The following is a 21,982-nucleotide window of genomic DNA, read 5'->3' as shown; positions in this document are numbered from 1 at the left end:
AGTAGATTCCATGTCTTGCTAGGGTTCAAAGCATAAGAAGTCTCTGTCCTGCAAATACCACACTAATGTGTTTTGGTCATGTATAAAACAGAACTTTTTTTCTTTCAGTTTTAATTTATCTGTATGTTGAAGAGCTTTATTTCTCACGCCGGTTACTTGCTTGACTCAGAGGTCTAAGTTTTATCAAGTGTCTGGGTCCTCTCCTGCTTAAAGTCTCAAGTGGTCCATGTAAACAAATCAGAGCTGAGAACAGTCTCTTTTCCTCTCAATAGAGCTGTTTTTATCGATATGCAGGATTTCCTGACAGTGTGGTGTTGGCTAAATGTAAAACAGGCAGAGGATGAGCTTCTGTGTTAAAAACCCAGTTGTCTAGTGGTAGAAGGTCATCATTGGAGAAAAGCAGATACAAATACCTAGATATCAAGACAGAAAGGAAAAACGGTGGGTATTAAAGCAGAGCAACAGACAGGAAGGAGCAACACAACAGCTTCAGGCCCTGCCAGACAACAGTTAATGCTGTAAGTGATTGATTTCTTTCCATCTTCATACAGCACCCACAACACCTTCCATAATTATAATGATCTGAAGTCATTTTTATCATGATCAAGCCCTGCAATGAAAGTTGTTACAAAGACAGCATTTTAAACTTTCCAAGAAACATCTGTTTTTCAAGACTCCTTTCTAAGACTTGCAATGTAAAACAAACATTGAGACACCAAGCACAAGGATTTTCAGGACACGGGAACAGAAAGAAGTTGGCAAACTGATTCAAAGATTTCAAGGAAACACCAAAAAAAGCCAATAAGCTGTGACAGATATCTGACTTGTCATCACTGGTCTGGAAGCCGGTTCAGCTTCTGGTGGGAGGAAATGCGCCAATCCATTGTGCAGAAGACAGGTAAATCTTGTACATTATAAAGCAATGCAGAGCACACGAAAACTTAAGGCTTCTGGACATACGTGGAAGAAGATGACTTCCTTGTTCTTTTTTCTTAATAACACACTTTTGAATGTGGCTGTGCTGTGCTTTGTACACGTTGTTGGCAGTGATCTTTGTCAAGTCTTCCAAACTCAGCTGCTAAAATCCAAAAGACATTTCCCTTCCTCCAGCAAGCCTGACTGTGCAAGTGCAACATCACGGGTGTACAAGGCCTCTCAGATTCTGGTATGGCCTGCTTTCCTGCTATCCAGAAAAGGTTGTGCAGCATGTGACAAGGAAGGGGTGTCACACCCATTGGTGGGCTCCATCACGTCCAGAATACTCACATCCATAATGTGCACACACGCTGTTCTGCCTTCAGTCTGCTGAGGCAGTGGCTACTTCACTCTGTTGCAATCAGAAGCTGGTATTGTCTACCATCTCAGTTGTGTGTCCCTGCCAGATCATTCTCCCATTGCCTTTATTTGCCAGCCACAACCCAACCCAGACAGTGAAGCTCTACTTCCCTGACTCACCAATTAACTGTTTACAGATAAAAATTTCTTGCTGAGGTGATTCAGTTTTGTCCCACAGGTCTAGTCTCTTTCTCTAAATTATTCATTTGCTTTTAAAGCATCATGCCTTTATATTCCTCCTGACTCCTATCTTGCTTTCTCTATCTGCAGGTCTCCAAACTCTTTTTCATCACAGCAGCAGTGTTTCATCTTACTCAAATTCACCTTCCTCATTTGATTCAAGCTTCTCCTTTGAATACCTCCACTCAACAAATACCTTCCTGCCATTCATACTGCTGAGTATCTTTGATGAGCCCACGTATCTGAGGAGCAACAATGCATATTTGGGGGAATTTGAGGGGAACAAAGATACAGAAGTTATCATTGATAGGAGACAAGGACACAGCTGACATTCCATAACACACATTTTATGTGTCTTTTCTGAAGGACATCTTCATTTTGCTCCTGGCATCACACCTAACCCTTGTGTCTTCATTTTCACAGACATTTGAGCTATATTGAGCTTACATTCTCTACTAATCTCAAGGTGATACCAGTTTATGCTTTGGCTATGCCAATCACATCAGCATCGAACATTTGATATCCAGCTCTCCAATAAAACTTCGTTTTCTCCAACAAGTTGGAAATGATCCAAACCAAAAGCCAGTGAAAATTTCCAAGTTCCTTCCCAGAACTGCCTTCTTTTGCAACGCTTGCACTACAATAAATCCAGTTACTGAGTGATGCATCAGGGAATTTTCAGATCTCCTTGTGATTATTTAAGATGCAGACAGGATTCTGGCAATACTTTGAAGGTCAGCCTTGTCACCACAGAAGTCCCTTAGGAGCAGATTTCATTCTCTGATTTGGCTTTTATAGGCAGATAATCATATAAGATCAGCTCCTGGGGAGGTAATGCTTCTCTGATTTGTACCTGTTTGAAGCTGCTGCCACTCTCTTTGGAGCATAGCTTTTAGGCTCCAGAAAATGAACTTGAACTAAGTGAAATAAAATTAATCAAGACAACAGAGAAGGTTAACAGTGGCTGACTACTTTTATAATGATAACATAGGGAAATAAAGTATTGTGTCTATGTAGAGGAGTCTGCTAAGGAGACAGCAGAAGGATAGAAAAGCCAGGTTCTTTCCTTACATGTGATGAACTTGGGGACCCCTTCTTACCAGTGAGCATGTTGTGGTGCTAGAAGAAAGTGTCTATACTACCACTGTGAGGACCTGCTTTCTCCCTTTTGCATTTTGAGCTTCCAATACCCAAAATCAATCTTCATATACATCAGCTACAGCTAAAACCTGAAAATGTGATATTCTTGATAGTGTAAGCTCTGCTGCTGTACAGAAATCCTGTTAATTCTGCAAAGCCTGCACATTTACACTGCCAAATGATCACAATGCTTTTTTCATTATATCACTGGGTAGGAAAGACAGAAAAGTGCACCTTAATGAGTCTTTGCTGCTGACAGGTTCGTACAACAATGTATGTGTTATCCCTTCCATCACACCTTGGCAGAAAGTGGCATGGATATGTAAGCAGAGGTCACAACTAAGTCTCCTAACAGCAGCTGTGGCCCCATCCATACTGCCAGCAGTGGCTTTTGTCTGGAGATTTAACTAAACAAAACATTCTCCAAACTGTATATGCAGGAAAAAGAAAAGGCGTAGAGAATATAGCCAACTCAGAGAGTTTTCTTCCAAAAACAGACAATTCACAAGATATCAGGGAAGTAACTGATAATAGGACGCTTGGTAGATTCCAATGCCAGAACTGTATTACCAAATTTACTGATGTAACTTGAGTATCAAGAAAATTGTCCCACATTAGAAGACATTGCTTCATAGGCAAAATCCCCGAGCAAACACAACCATGTGACAGGAGAGTGCTCTTGATAGCTTGCTTGTGTCAGTGATGGAGATGAGTAACCATGACATGCCAGTTCAGTTTTAAAAATGCATCTCTCAATAAAATCTCCATAACATATTCCTATGTCTACACTGTTTTTATTATTGTACATATCATCTCTGTAAGATAAGAGGTTATGGCATATTCTAATATAGCATATCTTATTAATTAAGAAAAGAAACATGGTGGAAGACCAATGACTCAACATTTACTTGAAATAAACATGCAACAGAGCGCATTACCTTCTGCAGGATGGACTACAGCTGTCCTGCTGATTTGACTGAACTGCAAATACCTAAGTATCTAAGAGATTATGCCTGATATTCTTGCTTACAATAAAAAGCATTCTAAAAAATACGGTGTAAGGTAAATACAGAAAATACATCCAAGGGCAGGAAGGGCTTTTGTTCCATGCTTTTGTCTCATGGAATAAATCCTTTCCAGCAACACACAGAGGAAAAACAGGTTCTACAGAACCAATGCATGGCATGTGCTTGCATAAAACATGTGAAGTCAGTGTATCTGAAAAAGAAGTCTTTTGCAATGGTAATTTCTTAAAAGGAGATAACCTCTTCTCTGCTGACATGCCAGAAATCAAATAGGAGTCTTAAAAACCAAAGCTCCCTCAGCCTAAGCTTCTTGTATGGGAAATTCTACTTTTTTTTTTTCTGATAAAAAAGGCTAATTCAGGACCCTAAAGCTGAGAAAAAAAGAAAGCCCAAACCATAAACCACACTGACAAGACAGCAGATCATTTGTTAAGCCACCGTATTCTTCTAGACTTTAGATGCTGGTTTTTACAGGAAGATGCAAGAATGAAGAGTACTTACTTCAAAGTTTCAGCAAGGAAAAAGCTCTGCTGTACATCGTCATATGTAGGAGATGAGGAATAGACATCCTTGACACCAGAAAAGCCACCACTGACTCGACAATACTTGTCAATTGCCTGCAAAGAGGAAAGAAAGAGGGAAAAAATTGTAGAGCAAAACTAAGAAAAGAAGTAGCTCTGTGGATCCTGCATTATTCTTTTGTGAATCTCCCTGTCAGAGGATGCTGTGGACATTAACAGTTTACACTGACCAAAAAAAAAATAAAAAGGGACTGGACATACAGAAGTAAAATCCTTCCAGAGCTACTAATGATACTAAAGTTTGCAAACTGGTAGATGCTAAGAAAGTATTCTGGGGAATAATCTTCCCCCAGAATACCTTCTTTTATGAGTATTCACTATTCACTGATATTGACAACAGGATGAGACACAGACTCATCAGACTCTTGCTCTGAGCTGTTATGGATACTCATAGATAACACTGAGTAGAACATCCATCAGTCAATCAACGCAACACGTGCTGTGAGGTATACAGGAAGAAAACAAATGCCCTGGATTTTGCAGCTGGGAGTTTGAAGTCATAGTGACTCTCTGACTAGTAGCTAGTCTTAGACACTTACTGAAAGTATGAATAAAATACTGCACTCATCTTTAGGGACTGTTGATTTAATCTTACAAACAATTTTAGCTGATGTGTTCTCCTCACATTTTCATCTCCTGCATGTGCTCACTCTGTTTCCCATTTATACAACTGAAACTCAAGTTATCTTGTGTGCTGGACTGGACAGAAGCCCCTTATCTTTAAAGCATGAAGTTTAAATCCATAAACATGCCACGCAGAAAGGGGCCAATAGATTGGTGATTCGCAAATCCCCCAGCTACTCAGCTCCAACACCGCCCTGCAGAAAGCACAATGGAAGAGGAGGAGACTGGAAAGAAGGCGTCAGTAGCTCAGAGCTACTGCGGTTTCATTATTCCACTCACAGGCACAACCTTACAGCACGCAAGGATATCAGCCATTAAAACTGGGCCCAAAGAAACAACTCTGAAATGATTCACAGGTTATTTGTGCTTCCCTGCTGCTTTGGCAGTGCTTCCTCAGCAGACACCAACTCTTTTAATAGATTCATGCAGGGACAGAAAAGGAACAGTGATGAAGGAAAATGTTTGGCTCAGGATGTCATTACCAACTACTGAACATAGCTACCTGCAGTTCAGCAATCTATGATTCAGCCCGTTAGCCTGTATGAAGTTTCTCACCACATGGTGCTCTAGGCCCAGGTTTTTGTTAATTCTGACTTCTGCTACTCAACAGAAGCTGGGGGGAGTCAAGGCAGGGGAGCAAGTAAGTTTTGAATGATGGTCCTTTTTATGCAGTGAAAACAAATTCAATCACATTTAACTCTTCAAGGTCCTCATTATAGCCCTTGTATGCTAGAAATACCAGGAAACAAAGGAGAATTTGCCACTGGACGCAGCCTGACTTCGAAGTAGAAGTGCTCCAGCCCTCTGATCATCTTTGTGGCCTTCCTCTGGACTCACTCCAACAGGTCCATGTCTTTCTTGTACTGAAGACCCCAGAGCTGGACATAGTACTCCAGTCGTGAGACTGGGGTCTCATGAGAGGAGGGCAGAGGGGCAGAATGACCTCCATCAACCTGCTGGTCACACTGCTTTTGCTGCAGCCCAAGACGCAGTTGGGTCTCTGGACTGTAAGTCCACATTGCCAGTCCACAAACAACCCCAAGTCCTTCTGCTCAGGGCTGCTCTCCACACATTCCCTGCAGAGCCTGTAGTTGTGCTTGGGAATGCGCAGCCCCACTTGGCCCTGCTGAACTTCATGTGGCTTGCATGGGCCCACCTCTCAAGCCTGTCAAGGTCCCTCTGAATGGCATCCCTTCCCTCCAGTGTGTTGACCTCACCACACAGCTTGGTGTTGTTGGCAAACTTGCCAAGGGTGCACTCAATACCAAAAGGAGGAAAAGTCAAAATGTAAATGATCAAGGTACATAGGAAAGTAAGTCACAGCACATCAGGTACTACAGCTAAACTTCTCTTAATATATGTCTTTATCCCGTGGAAACATGAGGTTGTTCATGGACCAAAGAATAATCCACACTGTACAAAGTTCTTTAAAATTTCTAAAGACCAAGTTTTTTAAAGAAGCAAGAGAAGAGACTGGCAAAAGGATGGATCAACTGTAGCTCTAGAGCCTGAGCTTATGCCAAGAAAAGTACTGTCTGTCTTGGCAAAATCTAATTCTTGCTGTAATTCCTTACCTCAAATGAAGCTTTCTCTAAGATTGGATGAAAACACTCCCTTTTTTGTTGGGACTTGAGCCTACAAGGATAAAGTATCTAGATGAATTTTTCTCAGATTTGGTTGCTGGTGCAGGTTAAGGCAACACTGAGACTGTTCACATGTTGGGATTTGGGTCGACCAGGTTTTCTCTAGAGTCTGCAGAGAAAGGTGGATGCGACACATCTAGCCCAACGGCATCACACACATGGCAACCTCTTTGCCTGCGTGCTTTTGCATGGCACAAGTGATGCTGGCTATCACAAGGCAGGTAAACATAAAGACTTCTGAAGCATATGCTGTTTATGGAAAGACCCACACCTTCCTCCCCACTGTAGTCCCACAGCCACTAGGCCACTGTGATATGAATGAACAAGAGTCAAAGCACTTTTGCTTTCTAGACAGGAAATGAAGTGCATCATCTTGCCACTATCCCCCCCCACCCTTTTTTTTTTCATAATACTGCAGAACACACCCTTGTCTCTGCTCTGTGGCAAGATGTGGGAGGAGAGCTCCAATGATCATAATCCTGCCAGAATTTCTACCATGCAGAGTCTGACCTTGCAGGTGTTCCTCTGGTCTATGATTCAGCAACCCAGACAATGTGCACCACAGCTTGGACCAGAGCTAGTAAACGTGGCAAGATGAAAAGAAGGAAGGAATAGTACCATTGTTGCAACACTGTCTCCTTCAACTCTTTTATTCTGGAGACTGTGGACAATAGGCAGCACTGAGATTCTGTTCTCTGATGTAGAGATCTCATGGTTAGATAAGTAAGTGCAGCACTGCTGAAGTTAGCCTAGAAGCCTAAAGAAAGAAAATGTGTAATTTATATTGATTTTTTTTAAAAAAAATTGCAATTACTAAGTAGTTGTGTATCTTCAGAAATTTCTCTTTGGGGACACAGACTCTGGCTAGACTGGAGGTCAAGATTGGCAAAGGATTTATCCTTGTTGATCAGAGATCTAAACACTGCAGATATTAATGAACTGTAGAGGAAAAATGTCTGAGTACGACTGCTATATAGCTATTCATCCAAAGGTGGATAAACAAATTGTCCTTGATTCAGCAGTGTAGAGAACTTCAGGACAATTGGCTGAAAAGTTTGGTGCTGTGGACAAGCTGCATAAAATGCACTTGAAATTTACAGTGCTCTGCCTTCAGAGAGATCTGAGTATTTGATATAGAAGCATCTGATTTGCCATCTGGATACTCTTTTGCTCATGAGCTGAAGACCAGTTTCCTTGATAAAATGATGCTAAATTTACTGCACCATAGCATATAGGGAAATCCTAGATGACTGGAAAGGTATCAATATAATGCTACTGAGGCATTGGCAAGTTGAATTATTTTAGAATGTCATACTTGATGTTAGCCCCAACCAACCATGGTAACACGTGAAAAAATATAGAACAAGAGGGTAATTGACACTAATCAGCATGGTTTTCTCTAAAACTACCTTGCTTACAAGCTTGAGCCACAAACTGGCAAATAAAGTTAACTTGCAGAAGTGTAATAAAAGTTTCTTAAAGCACTGACATGGTACCGTAAGACATTACGATAAGACAAAGCAGCACTATACCGTATCAGTATCACTATCTCAACTTAAAACTGACAGTGCTCTAAGAACAAACTGGCTACACAGAATCATCACCATACGGAGCTGCTTCTTCACAGAGATCCACAAGGAATGGTCTAAAGTTTCATTAACCACTGCAACGTTGCTGCTGGCAATAATGACACAGGTAAATAACAGCTAACGGTGTAATCTGGGGGTAACTGCAGTCCAAACCAAATGAGTTTCATATAAGCAGGCACATAATCCTAAATTTCAACATAAAGGCTGTGTAACTGCAGAGTCAGCCTGGAAAGTAAAGAATGCAGTGGCCACATGAGAAAATCCAGTATGAGTTCCCACTAAGATGTTGTGGCAGGTGCACACACAGCGATAGCAAACAGTAGCAGGAATATAATTTTATTTTTGCACACAGGGCTGTGGCTAAAATCAAACCTGAAATACACAATTCTAAAATTCGTTTTTTAAAAAGGATTATGAACTGCCATGAGTGCAGACGTTTGGGAAAAAATGCTTTAAAGCATTTTAAATACACTCAGTAGTAAACTTATAACAATCTATGAAAACTCTTTGGAAAGAAAACAGGGGGAATAAAAGACATTTTAATTTTGATATGGTATAGGAGGCCACAGGAAAAACCAGTGACTGACAGCTGAAAATAGAAAAATTCAAATGTGAAATAAACCCTACATTTTTAACAGCACAAGTAATTAAATAATGGAACAAGCTACCAAAAGAAGTGGAATTCCCAATTCCCTTTATGCAAATCAAGACTAGAACAGAAGAATATGCAATAATGTGCTCTTGCCAAATACAAGTGTCTTGGCTTAAAAATTACATTAAGTGAAATTTCAGGGCCTGTGACACACAAGGAGGTCAGAATTGATCCCATAAACTCTGTACCCCCATTTCTTCCACTTCCCACCTATGCTTGGCTCTTTTCTGTCTACTTTGCTTCACTAAGTAGAGATCTATAAGACATCCTACTCCATTTTACAGTCAATCCTCAATTAGTCTGAACTTGAGGTCTTGTGTATTTTCACTGTAAGTAGAAACTCTGAAAGAACTCTGCAGCCTCCATGGTACAATCCTACTTAGACAGAATACAGAAGCCCGCAGCAAATAGCTGAACCCTTCTTTCATACATATCTTAGATAAGTAATTGGCTTTACATGCCTATCGTGAAGTGATGGCTCTTATTGCTTTCAAAGAATGAGCCAAAAAAGGGTTTTACTAATCTTCTGTATTTACCCTGAATATATTGCATGCGTATTTCTGTAATACTTCAGTCACCCCTCCAGCATACCATCACCCAATCTGGCTAGCCTGATACAACTGAGATGGATGTTGTCTCTAGTGCTAAACACAGTATTAGGAAGAATTAGCCTTTTTATTCTTTTTATCAGGAAAGAGATAAGAGAGCCTGTCACAGGGATTTATGATCACTGAGGGAATATAAGATTAAACTTCCTGTTTTTTTCCCCACACACGCTGAATTTGGAGATACGTGGCTAACCAGGTATTGGTCAAAGCACACCACTGTCACTAAAATGACCCAGTTTTGTCCAAAAACCCAGATATTAAGGCCAAAAAGAAGCTGCCAATAGTGAAATTGATAAAGTACACTACAAAGATCTGCATACACACACAATCCATCCCCTCTCCACAAATTTTCATTGATAAAAGGCAGAGAGAGATCTGGTCTGGGAGTGCTAAAGAACCTTAAGTAATGCAGTATACTTAAAAGCTAGGTGGTTCTGCAGTGCATCCTGGATCATCTCAGAAGAGTTCTCAAGAGGACAAAAGCAGACTTCTACCGTATTTGTGAACTAACCCAAATCTACTCTGCTAGGGATATATTCATCTGTTCAAAGAAGTAAACAAGGGAGGCCACCCAGAATTCAATTATCAAACACCACATTGCATCAGCTTCAATGCAGAAACAAAACTCAGTTTCCCCAAAAGGTTAAAGGAACTACTGGGCTTCTGATGAAGAAAATGTCATCTCACCACAAGAAATTTGTAATACAGATTTCAAAGTATGCTTCCCCAGATGAAAGGCAAGAGAAAAGTGAATGCAGACAATGTTGTACACGAGCAGCACCCCAAGCACTCCGTGTGTCAGATCAGATTCTTCTTCTATGTATAAATGGAGGAATAAACACAACTGTGTTTGTTAGGGAAGAGGGGAAAGTAGTGAGTAGGTGTGAGGAGTAAACACAAGAACTTACACAGGGAACATAAAACATGGGGAACAAAAAGCTTTCTGAGCTTCTGTGTTAGTATGGTGGTAGAAGAAGAAAAATATGTAATTGTGGGAGAGAGGGGTATGAAGAAGCGTTTATGAAGAGTTCCAAAATATTCTAGGGCTATAATGGATAAAGAAACGCTTTATTGAGGAAGCAAGCAATGAAAAGCACTTTATAAGGACAGAAGCAAATAGGCACATGGGCTGCTTGATATACATAACTTCAATGCAGATTGACAGAAGGATAAAATATAATCCTACCCTACACACAGAAATTGTTTGCAGGGGAGGAGGAAGGGAGGGTTTGGTTTGAAAGCATGAATGGGGACCAAAATATGAAGACAAATGGAGAAAACTGAACAAAATGTAATTCAGAGACATGCTTTGCAGTGTGGCTTAAGAGACAGTTCCTGGCCTGAACATTTTATGTTTGTAAATTCTTTAACATAGTACAAAGAATCCAATCTAAGCTTGGATCTTCCAGCCATAGCTTCTGAGAGGAGCGGGTGTTAGATCAGCAAGCATTTGTAGTACACACACTGGCACACACATTCTTTCTTTTGTCATATTAGAAACACACATAGTTTGGGCAGGAGGGATGATGTGACTCAATGTTTGATGTTTCTGAGAGAGCGGTGTTGCATTCTGGAATACAAATGTGGAACCTCTCTCCAGAGTAATGTGATGTTGGTTGTAACAAAACAGTATAGAAGGCAAAACATAACCAGGACTAATTTAGAATACTTGGACTCTTCTACACAATTATAACTGAGCTGAGGAAAGGATAGGGATGATGTCAGCTAAATATGCTGAACCCACCTTAAATATCTTCCACCTGATGAATACAGACTAGAATGTAAATAGATGTCACGTTACAAGTACTTTTTCTGGATCTCTGGAGTGAAGCTGGTTTTTACCCACAGGATAAAGTTTCTCCAGACTCTTGGCTTGTCTCTTCCTTTGCTCTTCCCTCATTGCCCTTAGCTATACTCACAATATTTCATTAGTGCCTTGTTACCTTTAAAGTTTATTCACATGTCTGAAATTGGCTTTGTGCTGTGTTTCCAAAGGTTGCTGGAGCTGTAGCAGGGAAGATGATCAGAAAACTGCTGGGCCAGCAAATTAGTTTTGCACAATCTCAGTATAAACCAGCAGGTGGAAGCAGAGAGAAACATGAGACCAAAACCGGTTCGCAAATTCAGTCCTAGGAAGCATTTAAAACTCTTTGGGGGATTACAAATAATTTTTACAATTAGAATATTATATTTTCCTGTGAAAATTAAGTTTGTGACTAGCAGACAAAGGAGTTATCCATCTATGTAGAAAGGATGAATCAAGACCATGAGCACAGGTCTGTGTTAAGCGTCTTAAAATGGGCTTCTGGAGACCATTGCAAGCATTTCCAATGAGAAAGACTGAAGCATTTTCATGCTTGGGAATCTGATTAATACATACAACAACGAGATTTAAACCTAGCTAGCAGCTACTCAAAAAAAAAAAAAAAAAAAAAAAAGAAACCCCAAACAGACCAAAGCGAAAAAGTAATCTCTAAAACACCTTAGCAACACGTTCTGACTTACATGCCGTTACTTATCCACTTCCCTTTCCGATCTACTTCCAATGTTGTAATTTTCTGTTATAACTGAGAAAATCTAAACAGACTGGCATTTTTTTTTTCCTTTCCAATCAGACAACTAAAAAAAGAACCATGATACCAACCCACATATACATATGTATGTGCTCTCTAGCCTACAAATCGTCTGAGAATAGTTGTCTTACCACTTGTATTTTAATAGCCAACCAAGAAGAAACCATAAGAATAGCTTTGTCCTTTAATCTAAAGTGAGTGCTACCACATGCTTAACAAAGTTATTTATAACACACTTTCATTTCCCAGGATGAATTACCTCTCTCAGGAGCTGTGGACTACTGATAAGAGTAGGAGTCATGACCAGCGGATTGCATTTCCATGCCTAAAACTCATCAGCTGTATAATGCTGAACATGTCTCTCCTCTGTGCATTTGTTTCAGCAGTTGCAAAACAGGAATAGCTGCAAGCACCCCCACATGCACCCTGGGCATGCCCCTGTATGCACCCTGGTATACAGCAACTTGTGAGAATCAATTGCCATTTGAAGCATTTCAGTACCAAAGGATGCAAGTGGCTACGAAACGAAAATACATCAAATTACTTTACTGACAGACAATCAATACATTTACCTGGGTTGCTTCCCAGCCCCACTGCCTGTACTTGGGGTCATGGGTGAATCTCCACATATACCAGTAGGTCTCAATCACCTCTGGTCTTAGGATGTAATACTTCTCATTCTGCCGCACCGCCACGGCCTCTACGCCACCGTCAAATTTGAATGCTTCTGGACCCAGCTTTAATGCTGCAGAGGAAAGAAACAAACAAACAAAACAAAAAAAGAGAGCAATAAAAATTATTCCTCACCTATCTTTGCAGGAAGGGTGGCTAGGAGACTGCTATATCCCAAGCATGCGGGAAAAGCAGTAACTAGCTTGTCTTTAAGCAGTCTCATAAATATTTCCTATTGTTGAGGCCTATAATTTTTCTTATGAATAATTTATCCCATTCCTGTGAGAAAACTACCTATCTTGACAGTAGCACAGTAATCCTCTTGAAAGCTAATGAAACACTAAGAATATAAACACATTAGCACATTCAATTAGAAGATAAAATTAAAGTTATCAACATCAGTGCTTTACAAGCTGAAGAGGGGTGGGGGAAAGGGGGTCAACAGAAGTTTTTGACATCTTTGATCCCACCCAGCACAGCAGGGAAAGATCTTGGAACAAAACCAGGTACCATCATGTCCAATAACCTGCGCCTTTATCCAAACTCTCTTGGTTGCAGGAAGCTGTCACGTAAATGATGTGCTTCCTAATGTGATCCTCAAATAAAGGGTTTACAACTAGGCCATGAAAACTTAGCCACACCTGAAAATAAATCTCTGAACTAAGAGATTCACTATTTCAACCCTTAAAGGAAGCTGTAATAGCCCTGTGCTAGCATCTAGAAAAATAATCATATAAAAAGGAGGTACCTGTAGATATGCTGTCCCTAATACAATGATGCAATGACATGTTGGTTTTAATTATACAGCTACACGTTATTCCTCAAATTTTACATAAATCATGCACTCTTATCTACAGCTATACTCCACTCTTTGCTTTGGCAGAGAATTTTTAAGGTGTTGAACTTTCAAGCTGCAGTTGAGCTTTAAAATTTATCAGAGATTAATCACATAATCCCTATGGGCTACAGGCTGAAATTAACCATGGTCTCATGAGTCTGAAAGGAGAACCATAGAACACTACAATGGAAAATATGAGTATCTCTCAGTATGTACCCCTGCAGAAAAATTTGAAAAAAGTTCCTTAATCTTTTTGTTTCAAGGGAATATGGCTCTGGATGCAAACAGAAAAAAGCAACACACATGGTAAGGAAACATCCATCAGGAAATGTTTATGATACTTCATTCAAATGGGCCATCTTACCTGTTTTAGTTTAAAAAAAAAAATTACATATTTTACAACAAAAATCCATGAGATGAGATGCAGAGTTCTACCTATCCAAAATTAAGAATGTAAGAATGGCCATCACACACCAGACTGTGGTTTGGCCCAGTATCACATCCCCCACAGTGGCCAAAATCAGACCAGTATAGGAAGGAGGAAGAACAGGCCAAGCATATGAGATACCTTTTTACAGCTTTTCTATCAGTCTCAAACTTTTTTGAGCTCAAGGCTTCTCCAAAATTAGGCATACCTTTTTTTAATGTGGTCAGTAATTCTTAATAGATTATTTTCCCAACTACTTAAATGTATTTATTTAAACCTACATAAGCTTTAAGCATCCAAAACAACCTCCGATAAGGAGTGCCACATCTCTACTACCTCTTGGGTGTAGAACCAATTTTGTTTTTTTCTGTTTCCAGCTTGGTTCTATACTCATTTGATAGACCCTCTTCTCTTAGCAAAGAGAGTGAACAACTGATTCCTTTCTCCTCTCTCCAGTCCCTTGCTGATTCTGCAAATCTGTTGTATCTTACCTAAACCATTCCTTTTCCACACTGAGGAACACCATGTGATGCAGTTGTACCTTGAATGGAAACCGTTCCACACTTTCAGTTTTCCCTCTAGCCTTTCTCTGCAACTCTTTCAATTCTACTGTATCCTTTTTGAAATGTGAGGACCAGCCTGAAGACAGCACTAAAAGTGTGGACAAGATTAATACAGTGACATAATGACATTTTCTATTTTCTTCTTCCTCACTTTGTTTTTCCTGACCGCTACTGAGCTGACATTTTCATAATCTCAAGAGCAATTTCCTGAGTTGTAATGGTCAGTTAAGAGCTCATCATTTTATATGTGAGGTTAGAAATAATTTTTTCACTTTAACTACACTGAATTTAATTTAGTAATTTATGATGCAATTACTCAACCTCGTAAGGTCCTGGTGCAATTTTTCAGCTTTCTTTCATCCTTGCCACCCTGAACAGCTTTTTTGAAATTATCATCAGCACACCTAGCCTACTGTTCCTGCCCTTCTGATCATTTCTATATGTGTATATATGTATATGTGTTTTACTTATACATAGGTATACATACTAAAATATAAAATGTAAATATAATATAAATCTAGCACATATATACACATATTATCTGTGTATAAATACATATCAGGCATAGCAGAGCACCACTGGGTAACCACTGTTTGTCCACTGCAAGAGCTGACTAGTGTTTATCTGTTATACAGCAACCATTTTTTCCCCCCATGCAGGTACTTGCAGCTTGTGCTAGAGCTGCTTAACATCTAAAAGGCCTTAGTAAAGAACTTCTGAAAAAAGACTGTTGGAAATCAGGCAACCCTGTCAGCTTTATTACTCTTATCCACCAAAGATGTTGGATTTTAGGCAGTTCTGATGATGCATCACCTACAGAATCCATGACACCACCTCTTGCTTTGTGGCCTGCTGCTGTGCTATATCTTATATTATTTACTCATATCTACTTCTAACCTTATTGGGCACTCCAAGAAATTGCACCACCCAAGGATGGGAGATCCCTGCAGACTGTGACAATCTCAGTGAATTTTTAGCTGAAACCAAGGATGTAAAATTAATTATGGCACTTCTACCAATAGGTGACCAAAGAAACTACTACGAACACAGAACCTTCTTGGGGCAAAGAATTATCTACGGCCATTTTACAATGCTGGGTCACACTTTAACCCAGTTATTTTAGCATTAATGGGGCTGATAGGCTGTATTTCTAGTCAGGGAGAGCAGATGAGAAACGATTTTACATCACAATGCAAAATTGCGACATTCAACCAGCACCACTGAAAAAGAGATTTTAACTGATTTAAAGCTGACTTCAACAAGAGCTGTACTTAGTATTGCAGAAAATAAGGGCAAATCTTCAAACCTCTAGATAAATATTTCTATATCTAATTTTAGAAATAATTTTGTAAAAACTGCTTAATTTTCTGTGTGTGTTCTGGTAAGGCTACACTCAATTCAGCTACAAATTTCCTAAAAGTAAGAAAGGATTTTTAATTACAGTAATACCATTTAGGTTCTAGCTCATATAAAATTTGAGGAAGAGACCCTCCAAGATACTTTTGTTTGAGAATGTCTGAACTGTTGCATCAAGGTACATTGTTATTTTACACTTCTCATGAAAGTAACTAATTATTACCATCTTTACCTGTTTAGTTGCTTACTGAGTCTTGTGATAGAGACAGCATCTACTCATACCCTGACAACGTCTCAGCTGAAATCTTTGTCATCTGGATTATTTGCATTGGAATTGTCACACATATAAAACCAGCAAATGCTGTACTCTGATTCTAAGGACAGTTCTTGTCAGAAACTTTAAAGACACCTGAAAGAACTTTATCCTAAAATAATCTGTCTGTAGTCAGTCAATAATTTATGTGTTACCAGCTAACGGCTGGGAAAATTCTTAGATATAAGGACTAACATTTTACTAAAAATACCAAGTGCTATAAATCAACATATGCTGCCCATTTATAATAGAAATAGTGTGGCCAGCAGGACAGTGGAAGTGATCCTCCCCCAAGGGCACTGGTGATGTCATACCTTGAGTGCTGTATTCAGTTCTGGGATCCTCACTACCAGAAAGGCATTGAGGTGCTGAAATGTGTCCAAAAAGGGGCAACAAAGCTGGTGATGGGTCTAAAGCACCAGTCCTGTGAGAAGCAGCAGAGGTAACTGGGGTTGTTTAGTCTGAAGAAAAGGCGACTGAGAAGAGAACTTACTGAAAGGAAGTTGTAGCCAGGTGGGTCTCTTCTCTCAAGTAACAAGGAACAGGACAAGAGGAAATGACCTCAAGTTGTCCCAGGATAGGTTTAGATTGGATGTTAGGGTTGTTAAGCACTGGAACAGGCTGCCCAGGAAAGTGGTGGACTCACTATCCCCCACTATGTGTACATGTGGTGATTAGGGACATAGTTTAGTGGTGGACTTTGCTGTGCTAGGTTGGACTTGATGATCTTAAGTGTCTTTTCCAACCTGAAAGATTTTATGATTCTCTTCTATATAGATTTGTTTATTAACCTAATATCTACAATATTTATGAAAGCTAATGATTCAGGTTGGTTTATCAGCAGTCTTTTAATTCCTTCAATTTCATTGGAAAGCTGTTTTTGTTACTATTTATGGATTTTGTTATCAATAAGTTACAGTACAGAGAAAAGCAGAGCAGGTAGGAAGCTTGCATAGATTATGTATCACAAGACTATTTTGGTTACAGTTAAGTTTTCTGTGACAGTCAATAATCCCTTTCAAATCCTTGGTGTTTCCAAGGGGTGCCATAAGAATTCACTATTTCCTGAAGAGAGGAAAAGCCTTGGAGGCGGGGGGGAGAAGGGTGTGTTTCATGTCAACAAATTCAATGAATCCTGGAAACAGACATGCCTTACTTAGAGGAAGATCACAATCATGTCCTCACCTTCCAAACACCATCATCTTTCTCCAGCTGGTGAATCAGAAAGGCATCCCATAGGGAATGGTAGAGCGATCCTCAGCCTAAGTGGAATGTACAGGGATTTTGACAGAGCCATAGCAAGATCCTGAGCTCCTCAGGATATCCCTAGTAACTTCTCAAGCATATGGCTCAGGAGTTCAAGGTCTTTTCTCAGATATTCTGGAGAACCTCAATAGGTGAATCAGATGAACAGAGAGACTGTGTCCCTGCATAAACACTGATAACACAGCAGTGCTGCCAGTTGTCATACGGACATAACAACCATAGAAATACACCAGAAATGGTTGCAAGCACTTTCCAACTTCTCTGTATTAATCAGCACTGTGGAGCAGACAGCATCATGAGAGATGATGTGGATACCTTAAGGGATGACAGAATGCAATCTAGTGGGAAAGGGAAATACAGAGGGTGTAGCAACAACCTGGAAGGGATGACTGACACACATGGCAGGGGCCTAAGGAATACCCATAGTGTCAGAGGAAAGATCTCATTCCAATGATGCCACAGCTATGGCAAGTAAGTCAGTCTGCAACATGACCGTGCAAATCTGAGACCATTTGGCAATGTGTGCTGGTTACATGGCAAAGTGACTGCTGTCGCCAAAATGGAAAGAAAGGATTGGCAGCAGAGGACATACACCAGTAAAGAGGTGAAAAAGCACAATGCTTTTGTATGTGCAGGGTTGTCCTCAACCTTCCCCAAATAATTTGTGGCAAAACACATCTTTTCCTCATGTGTATGGAGAACTTAAAGAAGTATTTGAGTTGGGGAATGGGTTAGAACTGCAACCCAGCTAGCTTTGTGTGAGATTCCTGCAACACAATCTGCTCCTCCTCCTGTCAGCTGGGAGAAGAGCTCATAACTGCCTTCTGGAGCAATGGCTCCTAAACACCATCAAGGTCTACAAAACAGGTGGCAACAGAATGCCTACATTAAGGTGTAGGCCAGGAAATGGAGGAGGATTCATACAGCCTAAGACCTCAAGGGTCTTAGAAAGCATCAACAAAAGCAACTGTATCCAAGGGACCAGAGGGATGGTCTTAGAAACAATAAGTAATTGTAGTTCAACAGGTGACTTCTCTAATCAATTACGGTAACTTTAATTCTAAAGGCAGGTAAATGAAGAGAGGCAAACAGACAAGAACAAATGAAGGGGTACACTAGTAAATAAGTAAAGTCTTGTTTTGTTAAAGAAGAGTGAAATCACCACAAATCTTCTGTCTATAGAGGGTGATCGAGTTTCTCTGAAGATATAGGATAATGCATGAGAGAGGGAAAAGACCTGGGAGTATACTATTACTGCCTTAAAACCACATCAAGAACTTCCAGCCACAAATGTCATGGCAGACAATCACCTCAATGCTTAACAGGCATGTAGACTGTCATTGCAAGCCAAGAGCACTTTACTTATTCTCACACTGGTAAAATCTGTCCAGATCAAAGTTACTTCAACAATTTATCTGAAAACCCAGAAGTCATACACCTTAAATCATCTGTCATGTCACCATGCAAAAATAGAATTTAGTTCGCCTGAAGCTTTCTGAAATATCTTTTTTTTTCCTTTTAAATAGGCTTTCATACCTGCAATACGTGCCACAGGTTGCTGCCAGTTGGCAATACAATGCCCTACTTTTCCAGAAGCGCGTTTGTTCTCTGAAATCCTGTTTTGATTTTGCTGAGCCTGGACCTTGAAACAGCTTATTTTTTTCCCCCCACTCTTGCTGAGCCCTTATGGAAATGTAGGTTGCTTCATAGCATTTTTATTCTAAAATATTATAAACCCAGGCACATACTGTAGTTTATTATTATAGATGCTGAGAAGATACAGGAAACAACAGCTCTGGTTGGCTTGGCTGAAGAAAAGAGCTCTCTATCCTCAGCATACAGCCTCAGTACCTTGCTATCTTCTCCGGGGACACCAAGAGTTCTCACAAGCCTATAGGAAAAAGAAACGAGGGTCTCCCCTTTCTTGACTGAAACATAAACCTATTATCTGACCCAGGATGACTGCCTGTCCTCTGAGAGTTTTTTTCTGCAACTACCTAGTTGTGTCATTAAAGTGTACAATTATGTCTCAAATCCTACTGTTAAAGCATAATGAAGTTGACATTTTGCATGTAACAGTTCTTTATTTTCTTTGAAAAATCATTCCAGGGGAAAAAAAACAACATCCACATTCCTGAGAGTGCATGACTATGACTGAACAAAAGAAAACTGGGGCATTGCAAATTTATAGCTGTCTGTACATCTTTCAGCCTGTTTCTTGCATGTGTGTGTTCGTACACAGTCATTAAAAATGTAACCAAAACTTTTATCCCCCCTGCCATCTTTTGACTTATTTAGGGTACAGAATAAGCATCTGAAGGAATAAAATTAGGACTGCAAACAACTACAAATTTAGCATTGCTTATTTGTAAGTGCTGAATTAAACATGATTTTCAGAATGCAACAGCTACTATGTCCTACCTTTCTCCTCAAGCACCCTTATGTTTTTAATTTCTCCATTTTTAATGCTGTTGCTGCCCAGGTAAAAGTATCACTTATGTGACTAAATTCTTTAAATTGACAGGCAATTATACAATGATACTATGTAATCCTGTCATAAATACAAGTATTCTCACCATAAAACTGCTTTAGTTATAGTTACTATTACTTGTAATGGAAAGTAATTTTGGAAGATCACTTCTCTTATAAACTACACAAAGCCATTTCCAATTTTCAACCTACATCTTTTTCATGGTGAGCTTACAAAGTTTGCTCTTTGTACAACTGTGTTGTTTATATTTTAAAATAACTTTTTTTTCAGTCTTTGCCACTTGAGATGACAACAAATTTATTCTCTCCTTTGGCATTGTTTTTCTAGTCTGAGTAGGCTGACCTCTCTTATTTTCCCACTGTAAGATAGCAGCTCTGTCGCTCTAATCATTCTGTTGGTCCTTCTCCATTTTTTCTGCTTGAAATTCAGATTTGTACTGCGTATTCTGGATGACAAATTACACATGTCTTCTAAGAAGTGCTTCTCTTATATCTGCTGAAAATCTTCACCTGATACAAACTAGGACTATACTGGCATTTTGCAACCCTCAGTTTAGAGAAAGAGCTCCTGCCTTTATCCTAGTGAACTTATTGCTGACAGTCCAGTCTTCCAAGATCTTCCTGTTAACTATTCTGAGACTCTTCTGTTTTAATTGTGCCTTATGACTTTACAGGCACTGTAAGTATAACCAGCACACTTCAACTTTATGTATCAAGGTCACTTGATGTAAAGATGTAAAATAAACCTGGTCCAAAAGACTGAACTCGAGAAACTTCCAGGCCAAGTGTAAAGTCTGATATTGCCTCCTGACTAATCAGGTCTTGGGCCATCTCACTGTTTGCATATTGATCTCCCTCTTCTCTAGTTTAATTGTACTTACCCAGAATGTACTAGTACTAAAATCAATATAAGGTGTACTTAGAAATTTTTCACTCTACATAACTGTCAGACCAACGCACATGAAATGAAAAACTCCCCTATGTATGTGGGAGGACAAGAGTTAATACACACGCTTTTCTCCCTGTACCTACCTTAGCTGACTGATCCAAAAATAGGGATCAACATGCAGGAAGGAACCATGTGAAGTCTTGTTTTACACTTACTTGCCATGAGGTAGATCAGAAGTAAATACGTGAATGTTAAAAAAATTATACTGGTATAAAATTAGTGCATGTTAGACAAGGCACAGGTCTACAACGTATCTTAAAAAGAACTGCAACTTCTGTATTTCAACTACTGATATAACTGTATTAGCAATACATCTTACTTGTCCTGTCATACGACTCGTGACATGTATGTGCAATTTCAGCTCCAAGCTGCAAATAATGTCCAGCTTTATCATCTCTGGAACCATCTGCTCCAAGGGCAAACATTCCCCCTGCAAAACAGGTCAAATGGCCCATCTTTCTTTCCAGGTGCCCGTTCTTCCACTCCCCGATGAAGGTCAGGCCTCCATTGGACTTTCTGATGAGATGTTTTTCTATGGCCTACAAGAAGATTAAGACAACTTTTAAATACTGTTTCACATGCAAGTTCCACATACTCCATGGCCTGTGACCGCTCAAAGTAATCCAAGGCTGAACAGAGTTGAAGGATTAATGTGACATTAAAAAGACATTTACTATTCTCCTTGCCATCCACAGGATATGGTACAGATGTGAATTACTAACTCTCTTTATTACTTTTCCGATACCTACAACAAAATACACCCTAAATTCCACACCTTCATTTTGCACCAAAACTAGATATATTGGCAACACACAGGCAGAAGATCCTGCATATAACTGAAGCAGTTATCATGAACGTGGAGGTCATGTCTGCTGCACACAGTTGCATCCTTGCTACCAACACAGTGCAAACGTTGTAGTTCACCACAATAAAACTTCAAGCAACAAATACATAGATTACTCAGCTTTCAACTTGTAATTCAAGTTTAGGAGTGGACAGCGAGATAGCATCCCCCCCAAATAGAAAAAGTAAGACTGTCTTTTGTTTTCAACAAAACAGACAAATAAAAACCTTCAAGCTCTTCTGTGAGTCTAGTAGATATTTAGATTGATTTGTTTGGTTTTTTGGGGGTTTTGGAGGGGGTTTGTTTGTGGTTTT

At 39.7% G+C, this 21,982-nt stretch overlaps 1 protein-coding gene across 1 annotated transcript in view; it reads right to left on the bottom strand.

Moving 5' to 3' along the window:
- Positions 1-280: 280 nt before the first annotated feature.
- MAN1A2 (mannosidase alpha class 1A member 2) overlaps positions 281-21,982 on the bottom strand; it is a gene marked incomplete at both ends in the record, with an annotated part of 140,871 nt that continues 119,169 nt past the window's right edge. The window contains 4 exons of the mRNA XM_084279553.1: positions 281-413; positions 4,182-4,297; positions 12,523-12,695; positions 21,144-21,363. Of these exons, the coding sequence (XP_084135679.1) occupies positions 281-413; positions 4,182-4,297; positions 12,523-12,695; positions 21,144-21,363 (642 nt within the window). The remainder of the gene's footprint in view (positions 414-4,181; positions 4,298-12,522; positions 12,696-21,143; positions 21,364-21,982) is intronic.

Source organism: Gallinula chloropus (genome assembly GCF_964237585.1).
Source record: "Gallinula chloropus genome assembly, chromosome: 1".
Classification (NCBI taxonomy): Eukaryota; Metazoa; Chordata; class Aves; order Gruiformes; family Rallidae; genus Gallinula; species Gallinula chloropus.
Note: the sequence above shows the minus strand (reverse complement) of the source record. Positions and strands in the feature narration are given on the sequence as shown.